At 31.5% G+C, this 16,481-nt stretch overlaps 1 protein-coding gene across 1 annotated transcript in view; it reads left to right on the forward strand.

Moving 5' to 3' along the window:
* The window catches only part of LOC126887253 (pikachurin), a 679,948-nt gene that overhangs the window by 630,173 nt on the left and 33,294 nt on the right, over positions 1–16,481 (forward strand). Inside the window, exon 7 of the mRNA XM_050654668.1 lies at positions 12,400–12,660. Coding sequence (XP_050510625.1) covers positions 12,400–12,660 — 261 coding nt within the window. The remainder of the gene's footprint in view (positions 1–12,399; positions 12,661–16,481) is intronic.

Below are 16,481 nucleotides of genomic sequence, written 5' to 3' on the forward strand. Positions count from 1 at the left end.
ATAACTATGTATATCATCAAAATCGGCTGCAGGAAACATATAGGTTATTATTATAGATGTATATACTACTCAAAAAATTTGGTTTCGGCCTAGAGGGGGTTGTGTCACCAACGGGATATTTTTTTTCTTATTTCTCTGAACTATGGATTCTTTACATTTATGGCATATGAATTTTGTTTTCCTGTTTTTTTTGGATGAACTATAAAAGCGTCTACCAAATGTGGAATTGGTTGGAGCTTGCTCATTGTAGAAAATATTACAAATCTCATTTATTCCTAATTTTATTGTTCTTGGAAGATTTGGAGAAGTCAGACGATTTTGCAAGTGGCCTTAGAGAAGTTGATACCCAGTATTCTCGATACACAACCTGTTGACAGCATTTTCTGTATATTATGTAAAACCAATTTAAATTTGTTATACATACTCTAATATAAATATAACACAAACTAACACCGGTCTCTCAGACCAAAATCCCTGATAACTCAAAACGCATAAATGCTCTCTTGCTGTCCATGCAATACTGAATTATATTTTTGCTTTTAAATGTACCAAGAACGCTAAGCGAGTTCTTAAAATATAGTCGATAATTATCAACGGTCTCATAGATCGGTCGTTAGCTACAGAAAGTTAAAACGTTACTTATTCCACTGAAAAAGGCATTTAGACGAGGCAATGAAACACTAAACACACACAGAAGAAATTGTTGGGGAATATCAATGTGGATTTAGACCGGACCGCTCTACTATTGACCAGATATTCACAATAAAACAGATAACGGAAAAATGCTCAGAGATTGATCGTGAGCATCATCAGATGGTCATAGATTTTAAACAATCATTTGATAGATTATGCAGGGCTAGACTGTGGACAGCGATGCAAGAACTTGGCTTTCCTAGTCAGGTCTAGTCAGGACTAGTCAGGTTGATACGGATGTGTATGGAACGGTTTCGGTGTAAGGTGAGAGTTAGGGTGCGTTCACTACGGAGACCAAAGGATGGTGTCCTAGCCAAGAGCATGGTATCGTACTCTTCATATTCATAAATTTTCGCATTTAAAATAATGTATTTATTTTACCTGGCGATCGAAACTGTATTATCGACTGTTTTAACCGATTTTTCATAAATAACTCAAAAATTATAAATTTTTACAATAAAGTTATTATGATCAAAATTGAAGCTAATAAAAATGACATAAACTCCTTGTTGGAAAACTAGGAAAACCTTTTACTGTTAACTAAAAGTGAGTTAAAATTAATTGAATGTATATTTTTTCGGTGAGTACCCAAATATAAGTATTCAAGCTTAAATTACTGAAAAATGATGCATTTTATAACATAAACTTATTATACATTTGTCAAAGTACTTAGAAATATCTATCAACTGAACCACCGAACAAGTTAATAGCAATAAAATTTATGCTAAAAAAATATTTTCTTTTAGAAATTTTTCCAAAAATTGTTATTGTTTTTTTTTTATAAAACTCCGTTAATTTTTGCGATATCAGGTTCACCTAAAGCTATTTGAAAGATAATTCCAAGGGCTATTAAACCACGGTGAATTTTGTCTTCTAAACCCCTTACTTTTTTAAAAATTAAAGGTTAAATGGCCCCGCTTACATGGCTCTCGCAGCAAAATTTAAGCTTTAAACTTTTCCATCTCGGTTATGTTTACCGTACAGAAATAGTAAAAAAAAGTAATATTTCATACAAAAAAAGACTAAAATTTGGTCATATATCATTTTATACGTATATTAACTATTTTTGAAGTTATTATCAAAAGAAAATGAAAATTACGATATTTTTAAAAATTATGATTTTTTAAAATTATAACTTTATTAAAAAATATTCATTCTAAACCGGTCGAAATTGTTCAAATTATTACTTATAATTATTTCTAATATAAAGAAATTCTTGTAAGCAAATTTTAATTTTTGTGGAAATGGCGTATATTTTATTTTTCACTTTTTCCTAAAATATTCGAAAGGGTTCTGTTATTTTCATCACAACTTGCTTAATTTTGATGCTATTAACCTATTCTGGAGCTCATTTGATAGGTATTTCAAAGTACTTTGACAAGTTTACAATAGGTATATTTTGTAAAATGCATCGTTTTCCAGTTATTTAAGCTTGAATTCTAAGATTTGAGTACTCGTTGGAAAAAATATACATTGAATTACCCATAACTCACTTTCAATTAACATTAATTTAGTTCCTTAAATGAGGAGTGTGTTTAATTTTTTATTATCTTCAATTTTGATAAGAATATCTTTTTTTAAAAGCTTATAGTTCTTGAGTTATACGTGAAAAAGGACTTTAAGACATGAATTTAATTACGAAAAAAATAAAATATTTGATCTTTAATAACGCAAAAAGTATTAATTTACATTAATAAATTTATAATAACAAATTTTTTTATAGTTTGTCCCTCTATCGATTCATGGTATTATTTTTAATATAAAATAATTTTGACCACCGAGAGGGGGTGGCATCCACCCCCAAGGTAAAAGCGCAAGTTGGCATCATATCACCTTTATTTCTTGAGGTATCCTCTGACTACTCACCAATTTTCATGAAAATCGATGGAGGTTCAACGAAATCGGAGGTGAAAACCTTCAGTGACTGCACTAATGTCAGGATAATAAGCGAATATCTGAAAAATTAATGAATTTCAATATTTTTGTTTATTTTATGTTAAGTTTTGTTTTAATTGAGTAAAAGCTCTTACTTCTGCCGACAAGGAATGTATTGAGAAGGGGGGGGGGATAAAAAATGAATCTGAACATGAGAATATTATGCTTATATAAGATCAACTTATACCGAGTTTACACTGCCTTCTGGGCTTAACGCTTCAAGACTATGTGTACCTAACTAGCAATCTGCCCGGAAAAAACGAAACAATCTGATAAAGCTCATCCAAGCTTCCTAGAAGTGCTATGTGTTTTATTATTAGGAATTGCAATATTCTACATTTTTCTATAGTTGATAAACTGTTCATCCTACGAACACTTCTTTAGTAGTAAACATAATTTAGCATTTCCTTTGAGCATAAAACACTCAATACTCCGCATTTTCCGTTTTTACAAACTTCTGTGGAATGCTCGCAAAAAAAAGTACACGCGCACTTCATATATTCACCTACAGACATCAAAATATTCGCTATAGCGTGTTATCGAGCGGCTCGCTCCATTGAACAATAAAACCCTTTTGAGTTTTGAATTTCTAGATCACTAAACTATCCTTTGGCTTGCATTTTTACTAACAATGAATAGACGAGAGAGAGGAAAATCGAGTTTGTACCCACCGAAGGCAGCAGTGCGAAAAATTGATCAGTCATTTTAAGAGTGTCCTTTGAAAATAGGGTGGAATTAGTTTAGTAGGTTCAACTACACTTTTCCTTAATGTGTTTAGATCTAATTTACTAGGGAATGGGAACATTATAGAAAAAACAAATTTTCTCGAAAACATTCCAAAATATGAAAAACTAAAATGAGGGTATAGTATGTCCCTGTAAGTTGTATCGATATGGAAAATTTTTTATTATTAATTTTACGAAAAAAGTTATTCTTCATAAAAAGCTCTGCATGGTCCAGAACCTTAGATTTAACCATAAATATCAAATTTTTTGAATATTATACGAGGTATGTCAAAAAGTATGAATTTCACTCAAGAGTAAAGTAGCTTTATTTTTCACAATATTCAAAATTGCTATTATGAAAAGTTGTTTGGAATTAAAAACTATATTCTAGTATGCAATTACATCCTTCTAACTAAAACAATTTTTTTTTGAAAAATTATGGATAACTAACATTATTTTCAGTTATTTCAATTCAGATAACTCTTTTATTATTAATTTTAAGAAAAAAAGTTATTCTTAATAAAAAGTTCTGCATAGTCTAAAACCTAAAATACAACCATCTTATGTCAAATTTTATCAATTTTATAGGAGGTATTTTTTTCCAATTAGAAGGATGTAATTGCATATTAGAATACAGGGTGAGTCATGAGGAACTGTACATACTCCTACCTCGTATAGAGGCCCTATGGGGAATAACAAATGACCATTAAAAGTGTCTGATCCCATTGTTTAATATTAAAAATTGCGAGTTTCGCATTTTGACAGAAATTTTATTCGTCATAATTTTTGAACCGTCAGATCGATGTGTCTCTTACTTTGGTCAATCGTTACACTATTACCACCTAATCAACTGATTTATTCAAACTAAAAAAAATCAGGTCCGGCTTTAAAAAATTAGTTCGTTTGGGTCGTAGAAAAAATTTCACCCTGTATAAGCTTTTTGAAAACTCTAATATGAAGTTTACAAATTAGACAAATAGGCAATTAAAATGGCATACTTATTTTTTTCCATACACGATTACTTAATTTTTTATTAAAAAGTCAAATTTGTCAAAATCGCAATTTTACCATAAAAATAAAAAAATTAAACATTTTTCTTAAAATTAAAAGTTTCACCATTTTTTTTCTATAACACGTCTAGATCTAAAACTCCCCATAACACTCCTCTTTGGACTCTAGTTTAACATAGACGTGATCAAATAGATAAATTTTAAATTTTTTCACTTAATTTTTGTGATTTATCTTTGCAATTCACGAAGCTGCACCTTTTATTTTTAAAAATTCATAACTTTAACGAGAAGAACACTGAAAGTCTACAACAATTGTCATAGTCTTCACAATGGTAAGAGATATGTGCTGTAAAAATTTCAGAAAAAAATTTTAAATGGAACGTTGTAGCGAGTTAAACCGTGATTTCATCTTTTTTTTTTTCATTTTTAGGTTAAAATTCCGATTTTGACAAATTTGATTTTTTAATAAAAAATTAAGTAATCGTGTGGGGAAAAAATAAATAAGCAATTTTAATTGCCTATTTGTCTAATTTGTAAAATAATATTAGAGTTTTCAAAAAGCGTATACAGGGTGAAATTTTTTCTAAGACCAAAACGAAATAATTTTTTAAATCCGGGCCGGATTTTTTTCTAGTTTGAATAAATTAGTTGATTGGGTGGTAACATAAATTAAATATTTGTTCAAAAAAAATTAATTTTTGTAACAAAAGTAAATTTTTTTTAAATCTATGGTTCACTTTACCAAATTTTTAATTCATAGTCAAATTTGATTTTTTTATAAAAAATTAAGTAATCGTGTAGGGAAAAAATAAATATGTCATTTTAATTGCCTATTTGTCTAATTTGTAAAATTAACATTAGAGTTTTCAAAAAGCGTATATAGGGTGAAATTTTTTCTAAGACCCAAACAAACTAATTTTTTAAAGCCGGACCTGATTTTTTTCTAGTTTGAATAAATCAGTTGATTGGGTGGTAATATAAATCAAATATTTGTTTAAAAAATTCATTTTTGTAATAAAAGTTAATTTTTTTAAATCTATGGTTCACTTTACCAAATTTTTAATTCATAGTCAAATTTGATTCTTTTATAAAAAATTAAGTAATCGTGTGGGGAAAAAATAAGTCATTTTAATTGCCTATTTGTCTAATTTGTAAAATTAATATTAGAGTTTTCAAAAAGCGTATACAGTTTGAATAAATCAGTTGATTAGGCGGTAATAGTGTAACGATTGACCAAAATAAGAGACACATCGATCTGACCGTTCAAAAATTATGACGAATATAATTTTCTGTCAAAATGCAAAACTCGCCCTGTATAATATTAAACAATGGGAGCAGACACTTTTTAATGGTCGTTTGTTATTCCCCATATGAGCCTCTATACGAGGTAGGAGTATGTACAGTTCCTTATGACTCACCCTGTATATTTTTTAATTCCAAACAACTTTTCATAAGAGCAATTTTCAATGTTGTGAAAAATAAAGCTACTTTACTCTTGAGTGAAATTCAAACTTTTTGATATACCTTGTATAACATTCATTAAATTTGATATCTGATGGTTGAATCTTGGGTTTTGGACCATGCAGAACTTTTTATAAAGAATAACTTTTTTTCGTAAAATTAATAATAAAAATGTTTTCCATATGGATACAACTTACAGGGACATAGGTACTATATATGATTTAATTTTGAAGTTCGGTCATGAATGACCATTCCACGTTTTATCCACACAACCAACTGTTTAAAAATTGCCTATATGCGCTTAACGAGGCTTGTAAAAATTGTTAGACAGATACAACATAAAAATTTTTACCACTCATTCATCATCATCAAGATCTTTTATTCCAAATAGAATTTTGTCGCTTCTGTTTAGAGCTCTCTGATTCGCTTATTATGATGAATTGTAATGCTCCCCATGCTTCTTGTAAATTGCCAAAGTTTGTTGTATACCTTGGTTTTCGTTACAATTTTTTCCTCTCATTTCGATTTGTGCATAGTTCCTTCCAGTTTCTCACTTTCAGAATTTTGATATCTCTCTTGACCTGGTCCTCCCATCTCTTTCTGGGTCTTTTCATAGGTCTTTCAGTTTCTGGCGTTCAACTGGTGATCTTTTTAATTCGTAGGTCGCTTTTCCTTCTCTCTATGTATCCCAACCATCTGTATCTGCGCTGTAATGTATCTAACTATATCTTCTCCATTCATTAAGTCTCTTAATTTTTAGTGCATTTTCTTCTCATTTTTCCTTTTTCCAATGTTATTGGGACCATAATTGTCCTGACGATTTTCCTTTTCATACTAACAGAAAGAACCAGAAATGATCCGCAATATTCAGAAAGATTGTCGTCATCATTTCACTTACTGTGAAGGAGCAGGTGGGTGGTAGTTCCTTTCCTTTCTTTCTTTATGGCCTTGGCTTGGCGTAGCCAATTAGCCTGGTGGGTGGTAGTTTGAATATTTAACTTAAGCAAAAAGCAATGTTTTTCCATCAAGCAAACATTTTTTTCTCTTTTCTGACAGCGTTAAAATGTATTTTGATAAATAAATTATTACATACATACATACTTCTTGTTGTGTCAATTAATTTAATTCAAAATGTGTTTTTTTTACCACACTGTATAAATAATTATCTTAAAGTTTATACCTCTTACTGAATAGATATGCCACAATATCCTAATTTTAAAATCAAAATCGACCTGTTTCGGGATTTCCCCAAAACCGCCCATTCCCGAAAAAAATAAATTATTCCATAATTTGGCCCCTCACTGTGTATGTCCTATATATTTGTTCCCGTTGCCAGTAACAACTATTTTATTTAAAACATTTAAGAAATTCTTTTTCTTTACGTGCCATCTCCGCGACGAAGGTTGGCAATCATCATTGCTATTCTCACTTTAGACACTACAGCCCGAAAGAGTTCAGTCGAGCTGCATCCAAACCATTCTCTGAGATTTCTCAGCCAGGACATTTTTCTCCTACCTATGTTGCGCCTTCCTTGAATCTTTCCCTGCATAATTAATTTAAGGAGTTCATATCCGTCACCACGTGTGATATGAACCAAGTATTAAAGTTTTCTTATTTTGATGGAATCCAGTATCTCCCTGCTGTTCTGTATTCTCCTTAGTACTTCCTCATTGGTTATTCTGTCTGTCCAGGAGATTCTCAGCATTCTTCGATACGTCCACATCTCAAATGCTTCCAATCTATTGAGGCATTGTTTATTGAGTGTCCAGGTCTCCACGCCATACAAAAGAACAGAAAATACATAACATTTTAGTACTCGCTTTCTAAGATCTAGGCTGAGGTCTCTATTACACAATATTTGTTTCAAATTAGTGAATGCACTTCTAGCCTTTTCTATTCTAATTCGGATTTCTTTGGTATAATCGTTTGTTTCACTAATGTTCGTCCCTAAATAGTTATAATTCTGAACTCGTTCTATCGTCTTATTATTTACGTGTAGATTGATGTTTCTAATATTTTTCTTTGATATAACCATGAATTTCGTTTTTTTATGTTTAGTGACAGACCAAATTCTTCACTTGTTGCAACAACCTTATTTAAAATTTTTTATAGATCTGTAATAGTTTCTGCTATTAGTATTGTGTCATCGGCGTATCTAATTTCACATATGGGTAGGCCATTTATTTTTATGCCTGCTTCTTCATCTTCTAATGCTTTTTTGAATATTTCTTCTGAGTATGCATTAAACAGTGATGGCGACAAGACACAGCCCTGTCTAACGCCTCTTTTGATTTTTATTTTATTGGTGTTTAAATTATTTATTCTTGTGACAGCTTCTTGTTCATAATACAGATTATTTATTATTCTTATATCCCGTGTGTCGATGTCCTATGTTCTCAGTAGTTTTATTAACGGATTACGTTTCACCATATCGAATGCCTTGTTATAGTCTAGGAAGCAGACATAGATGTCCTGGTTTACATCTAAACATCTCTGTATTAGCACACTTACTGCAAATAATGCTTCTCTGGTTCCTTGAACATTTCTAAATCCGAACTGAGTTTGTCCCATGTCTTGTTCTAACTTTTTGTATATTCTACGATGAATAATCTTTAGAAATACTTTGAGTATGTGGCACATTAGACTGATGGTACGGTGTTCGCAACATTGTCTGGCGTTTCTCCTTTTCGGTATAGTCACGAATGTTGATAGAAGCCATTCTTTAGGTAATATACCTGTTCTATATATGATATTAAATAATTCGACAATTACATGTATATTGCAGTCGGCTATAAGTTGCAATATTTCTGTCGGTATTTCGTCCGGTCCTACAGCTTTCCCAGTTTTCAGTTCTTTAATGGTGTGTTTTACTTCACTTTCTGTTATTTCTGGTCCAGTCTTTTCAACAAAATATTCGTTATCTATTGTGTATCGGTTGTCGTTAAACAGCTGTTCTATATAGTTTGTCCATACCAACAATTTGTTTTCTGTATCCATTACTATGTCTCCCTTTTCACCAACTACTATATTTTATTTGTATTCTGGTTTTCTAGTTAATTCTTTTATTTTCCTGTGTACATTAAAGCTGTCATGTTTATGTTGTAGCGTTTCTATTTCATCACATTTTTCTTTTAACCAATTTTCTTTTGCTATGCGAATTTGTCGCCGTATTTCGTTTTGTGTTTGCTGGTATAACGATTTATTTTTGTCCTTATATGCTTTTCTTTTGTTCATTAAGTTTAGTATTTCGTCTGTCATCCAATCTTTTTTTTTTCTTTGGGTTTGCGTAGATACTTTTTGAAGGTTCTAATAAGTCAGCCTTTATTCTTCCCAGTTTTTGTTGATATTTTCTTCACTGTATTCCCCCTCAATCTGTACGGTGTTTAGACGTTCGTTAATTCTTTCTTTGATATTTTCTCTGATTTCTGGATTTCTTAGTGCACTTCTATCAGTTCTTTCTTCTTTTGCTGTTTTTTCTATTCTTTTCATTTTAATTTTCATGTGAGCTACTAAGAGATTATGATTAGATGATATATCTGCTCCAGGTTGTGTTTTGACTGCTGTAATACTATTCCGATATCTTTCTTTGATCATGATATAATCTATTTGATTTCTCATTATCTGATGTTCATTATCTCTTGGCGATTTCCACGTGTACAAACGTCTATTAGGTAATTCAAAGAACGTGTTTGTAACAATCATATTATTATCTTGGCAGAATTGTATCAACCTATCTCCTCTTTGATTTCTATCACCTAATCCAAAATTAATGTTATTTAATTAGTCGTTTAAATGTTTCTTTAGCTTTAAAAGGTTAGGTTTTTCGTTCAGTTTTGTTAAGCAGCATTTTCGCGCTCAAAATGCCGTCATTCAAATAAGTTGATCTCATTGCTTCACTTATCACCCTCTAAATTATATTCATTCAGTATTTCAATTATTCAAATTATATCTTGTGGCCCTAAATAAGACTTTGGAAACTTTTGTTGTGCCCCATTCAGTTCCGCAAACGTATTTTAAATAATTCGAAAGGATCAAGTCTGTCGCCAGTTATTTAAATGTACCTTATTTTGTTATGGTAGATTTATCATGGAAGAACTTTCTTGACGTTTGACCCTTTCTACGCGATCACACATTTACTCTGTTTAGCGTCAAAAATCCATACGTGCAGAAGAATACGCCAAAAGTTTAGTGTATAGTTCATATCAAACCCTTTGTTCAGTGCGTCATTCTTTTTGATGTAAAGCCAGAATAGTTATATTTATATTTAAGTATGCAGGCCAATAAAAAGAGAAAGAAGAAGAAGATATTTGTATTTATATAAATATAAATATTAAAATACATATTTTCCTGAATATTAATTTTAAATTTAACATTTTAATGAAAAAATAAATAAATATAAAATAAAATTTTCGTATATAATATCATAAGAAAGAAAATTTTGCCGGAAAATATGGATAAAATAATGAAGACACAAAGAGCCACGGAGGGAGCAATGTTAGGACTAAAATTAACATACAAAAAGCAAAACAACTGGGTAAGAGCCACTAAGGGTGACAAAGAGCCACGGAGGGAGCAATGTTAGGACTAAAATTAACAGACAAAAGGCAAAACAACTGGGTAAGAAATAAAACAAGTCAAAAACGCAGGACAACATATAGCCAGGCTAAAAAGGAGCTTCGCAGGTCATAACGCTAGACAAACGGACAGTAGGTGGAATACCACGATACAACAATGGAGACCATGGACAGGAAAGAGAGCAAGAGGACGACCCCAGATGAGATGGGGAGACGACATTAAAAAGATAGGAGGAACGCACTGGAAACAGAAAGCACTAAACAGAAGCGAATGGAGGAATCTGGGGGAAGCCTATGTTCAAAATTGGACGAATTAAAGGGCAAAAGAAGAAGAAAGAAGAATATATATCTATCCTTTTTAGATTATATTTTAACATAAAATAAAAATGTATTATATTTTTATTCAGTTACAATGGGAAGGCAAAACAATCTAATTTTTCGCATAGAACAGGGAGCGAAATCCAGCACTCTGAATCGACGATTTTCGACTCTTATTGGAGTCATCATCAGAGAGGCTTAGGCCTCCTGCTCTCTGCTCGAAGTGACCAAACCATGAAAGTTTATCCCCACATTGCATCTGACGTGTATGGATTAGGTGACTAGCGTCATCTGGCAATTGAAAGGTCCTAATAATTCAATCCTAATAGCAGCATTAATAATATTGAAAAATATTAAAAATATTACTAACAAGCTGAAAATACGAGCATTATCATAACGAAAACTTTGTTTATTTGCGTATTTTAATTCATAATATGAAAAATTGCTATTTTGAAAAGTTGTTTAGAATTAGAAATTATTTTTTAATGTGCAATTATATCATTATAATTTAAATATTGTGAACTATAAAGGCACTTTACTCATGATCAAAATTCATATTTTTTATATACCTCGTATAAAATTAATAAAATTTGATATATGATAGTTGCATCATAAATCTTAGACCATGAAGAGCTTTTTATAAAGAATAACTTTTTTTCGTCAAATTAAAAATAAATGAGTTATAAATGAAAATGTTGTTGGTATCCATAATTTGAGAAAAATCTTCAAATATTTTTTTCCATTAGAAGGATGTAATTGCACATGTCAGACCATAATTTTCTATTCCAAACAATATTTCATATAGGTAGTCGGTTCGCTAAACGAAAACACAACTGGCTAGTGATTTTATTCAGTAAATTTGCTACTTTGGCAAAAAAAATTACTAAATAGTTAATAATTACTAAATAATTAGTAATTTTGCCAATTTTGGCAAAATTGGCAAAAAACGAAAAAATTACCTACTAAAATCACCAGCCAGTTTTGTTTGAGTTTAGCGAACCGACTAAACAATTTTCATTTCATAACAAATGGAACAGTCCATTTATCATTAAGTACTCCCATTAGAGGGGAGGCCGTATACTCGTATAAACCTTTTTAAAATTGTTAATAAATTATTGCTTTTAAAATATATTCAACTTGTATTTTTGAACATCTTATTTATTTTATATAATAATTAAATTCACTATCAAATGACATTGATATTTTATTAATACTTAATTTAAAATTTAGTTTGACATTCATGAAGTGTCAAACTCAAATGTAAATAACCTATGCTTTGCTTAACCAATTCAGATTAAAAAACTAGCCTACTTACTAGCAACGATTTCAGCTGGCGTTTAGTGTGTCGGCAGAAAATAAAAGAATTGTGACGTCACATTTTAGACTTTGAGGTCGATTATCTCGAAGACGGTTAGAGATATCGAAACGCCGTTTTCAGATTTGGATTTAGAAGACAAAACTACATAATAATCCATCAATAAATCTGCTCTAAGTATTGCAGGAGCAGCAACGCAATAACACACAGACTGCTATTGGGATTGAAAACTTTACCTTTCATTCTATGATCACTACCTATAAGGAATTTGCTTAGGACAGTCACATCTTGGCCGATGTCTTTTTTTTTTGTTGCTAATTATAATTAATTTATTTCCATTTATGTATTTAAAACAATAACTATTTTAGGTGCCTTCATTCAACGGTTCCAGTCATCTGAGATACCGTGGTTTAGGAGAAAGCGCTCTAACCTGGCTGGATCTCGACGTCACGTTCAAACCTACAGCTCCAGATGGACTACTCATTTACAACGGTCACAGGATAGATGGCAGTGGTGATTTCATAGGGCTCTACCTGGATAACGGATACGTTGTCTTTACTTACAATCTCGGAACTGGATCGGTTTCGGTTAAAAGTCAATTCAGTGTGATCATTGGAGAATGGCATCAGGTGAGTGCAAGATTCTGATATGTAGGTACTGATGGCTAAAAAGTTGCAAGTGCAAGAGGCTGATGATAGGTATTGATGGCTAAAAAAAAGCCGGGGTATTTTATCCGGGTTAGATGGACTACTTTTTTTCATAAACTTTCATTATTCATTGAAATACTGTCTTTATATTATATTAGGCTATTGATTATACCGGGTGTCCACTTATATTTTCCCCCATTTTAACTGCCTATAACTTCTAAACGGCTTAAGATAGAAATATGAGGTTTTCGATGAAATGTTTTATTTCAGTAAAAGTTTTGTCTGAATGGATTGAATTTTTTATATCGCTTTCAAATACGAAAAGAAAAATGACGGATTTTTGAAAAAAATGTTGTTGACTTTTTTTAGTGGAATACCCAGTATATTTTCTTGTAAATTGAAAGAAAGGTCATTCACCTATCCAGCGATATAAAGTTTTTCAAAATCGGTTGTCAAATCATTGAGTAATTAATTTTTAAAATGAGCGGTACTACGTGGATATCACATACCTAAATAACATAACTAAGCAAAATGATATTATGTTATGTATTTCCACATTGCATGTTTCATTTTAAAAATTATTTGCTCAGTCATTTGACAACCGATTTTAAAAAAATTAACATCGCTGGATAGGTAAATGACCGTTTTTTCAAGCTACAAAAAAATATACTGGGTGTTTCAATAAAAAAAGTCAACAACGTTTTCTTTTCCAAAAATCCGCCATTTTTTATTTAAAAGCGACATAAAAAATGGTCATTTACCTAAAAACTTGAAAAAACGGTCATTTCCCTATCCAACGATATAAATTTTTTTAAAATCGGTGGTCAAATGACTGAGCAATTAATTTTTAAAATGAGAGATGCAATGTGGAAATCCCATAACATAATATCAATTTGTTTAGTTATGTTATTTAGGTTGTATGTGATATCCACATTGCACCTCTCATTTTAAAAATTAATTACTCAGTGATTTAACAACCGATTTTGAAAAACTTTATATCTCTGGATAGGTGAAAGACCTTTCTTTCAATTTATAAAAAGATATACTGGGTGTTCTGTTAAAAAAAGTCAACAACGTTTTTTCAAAAAATCCACCATTTTTCTTTTCGTATTTGAAAGCGATATAAAAAATTTAGTCCATTCAGACAAAACTTTTACTAAAATAAAACATTTCAGCGTACACCGCATATTTCTATCTAGAGCCGTTTAGAAGTTATAGGCAGTTGGGGGAAAATATAAGTGGACACCCGGTATTATGTTCAAAATAAGAGAGCTAAAAGGAACTACAACGTTTACGGGATTTGACTGTCTCATATGGTTAATTAACCTTTAAATTTAAAAAAACCGTAGAGTACTACCATTTAGATGGGTGCGTTTTTAAGAAAGAGGTGAATTAGTCCTTAGGCACAGGCTGAATTAGGGTGAGTTCTATGCACTTTTGGTACAAACAGGTCTACAGAAAAATTGTTCCAGGTTAAATTTACTATCGAAATGAATATTTTTTTTTACAAAAATATACTCAAAAGAATAGCAAGAAAAAACACAAAAGACAGCAATTTTGTTTATTGCCCCATAACTTTTTCCACTGAGATATAGGTATAGGTATTACTGTAGCAAAAATAATCTCCATCCCTCCTCTTTAAAATGACGTTTGGTAGAAGTCTCTGGGTTCTAAAGTTTCCGAAATAGGATTTTTTAAATTTCGCCGCTCACAGCATTTTTGGGTCATTTTCCCCATTATTTCGCAAACATTGTTCTGTAACTTTTTTCTACGCATTTCTAGGTATATGCAATCACACATTTAGTAGAAAAAGAAGTTAATTACCTTTAAAACGGTCTATTGTATAAGGTTGTACGACTATTGTTAAGCAGGTTATGCTTTTCAAGGTTTTCTACTTTTAATGATTTTTGATATTTTTTATGATTATTTTTTTAATTTTTCATTAGGTAAATACATTGTAAAATAACAAAAAAAGCTTATTTTCTTTACTTAAAAATGGTGTATTGCACAAAATTCTAGGACTATTTTTAAACAAGATATCCGTAGGATATCCAAGGGTATCCATAATTGAAGAAAAATTTTAAATTTTTTTTATTTGTTTCAATTAGAAGAATATAAACAATTAGAAGAAATCGGCCCACTTAAAAATTTGGTCATTTTGATGTCTCATATTTTCTAAACCTGTTGGCCGATTTAAGTGATTTTTTGAACATTTTATAGCCTGATTCTTTCAGGATACCACTATAATAATATTGTTGCTAAACGGGTAAATTTATTGTATACCGGGTGTACCAATCAAACTGTGATTTTTTCCCAAAGTTCGCATCACAATGTGGACTATTCTAGCATTTATAAAATACTGAAATTAAAACCCAATTATAGCCTCAAGTTTTCTTAACATTCTGTTTTTTTTATTCATTCGTTTATGTTGGATAATAAAGTTAGGTACTTTAACAACTAAACATGTTCTTCATCAATACACGGTGTTTCTAAATAACGGTGCGACAAACTTTAAGGGGTAATTCTGCATGAAAAAATAATGACAGCTGGCTTTATAAACATATGTGCGCAAATGTTTGGTTTCCGAGATATAGGATGTTGAATTTTTTCTTACAAACTGACGATTTATTTATTACTCTAAAGCTGGCTGAGATATCCAAATCAAATTTGGTAGGTTTTAAGAGCTTTATTGCGCATTTTTTGACATAAAATTTAGAATTTTTTATTAACCATTGGCGTGCATACGGGTATAAACATTTTAGATACATACCATATGCACGCCAATGGTGAATATAAAATTCTTAATTCTTAATAACTACCTCTTAAAACCTGCCAAATTTCATTGGCATATCTCAACAGGTTTTAGAGCAATAAATAAATCGTCAGTTTGTAAGAAAAAATTCAACATCCCGTATCTCGCAAACAAAGCATTCGCGGACATATGTTTATAAAGCAAACAGTCAGTATTTTTGTTTTCACCCAATTGTAAAAAAATGTGAAAACTTTGTATTATCCACGTCCGTCTGTCCGTCCGTCTGCCTGTAATCACAACTCCTCCGTCAATATACCAGCTAGAATGACAAATGAGGTGTGAACTGAAAGCTGATAATCCAAGGATGGTACTAAAGGTGAGATATTTGACCCAGGCTGTCTTTCCGTTGGTCCGTACGACCAGGAATATAACCCCTCCGTCATTATACCATGTAGAATGACAAATGAGGTGTCAAATGAAAGCTGATAATCCAAGGGTGGTACTAAAGGTGAGATATTTGACCTAGGCGGTCTGTCCGTCGGTCCGTCCGACCGCAAATATAACTCCTCCATCATTATACCAGATAGAATGATAAATGAGGTGTCAAATGAAAGCTTATAATCCGAGGATGGTACTAAAGGTGAGATATTTGACTTAGGCGGTCTGTGCGTCGGTCCCTCCGACCGCGAATATAACTCCTCCTTTATTATACCAGCTTGAATGATAAATGAGGTGTCAAATAAAAGCTTATAATCCAAGGATGGTACTAAAGGTGAGATATTTGACCCAGGCTGTCTTTCCGTCGGTCCGTACGACCGGGAATATAACTCCTCCGTTATTATACCAGGTAGAATGACAAATGAGGTGTCAAATGAAATCTGATAATCCAAGGATGGTACTAAAGGTGAGATATTTGACCTTGGCGGTCTGTCCGTCGGTCTGTCCGACCGCGAATATAACTCCTCCATCATTATACCAGGTAGAATGACAAATGAGATGTCAAATAAAAGCTTATAATCCAAGGATGGTACTACAGGTGAGATATTTGACC

This window comes from Diabrotica virgifera, chromosome 6 (assembly GCF_917563875.1).
Source record: "Diabrotica virgifera virgifera chromosome 6, PGI_DIABVI_V3a".
NCBI lineage: Eukaryota > Metazoa > Arthropoda > Insecta > Coleoptera > Chrysomelidae > Diabrotica > Diabrotica virgifera.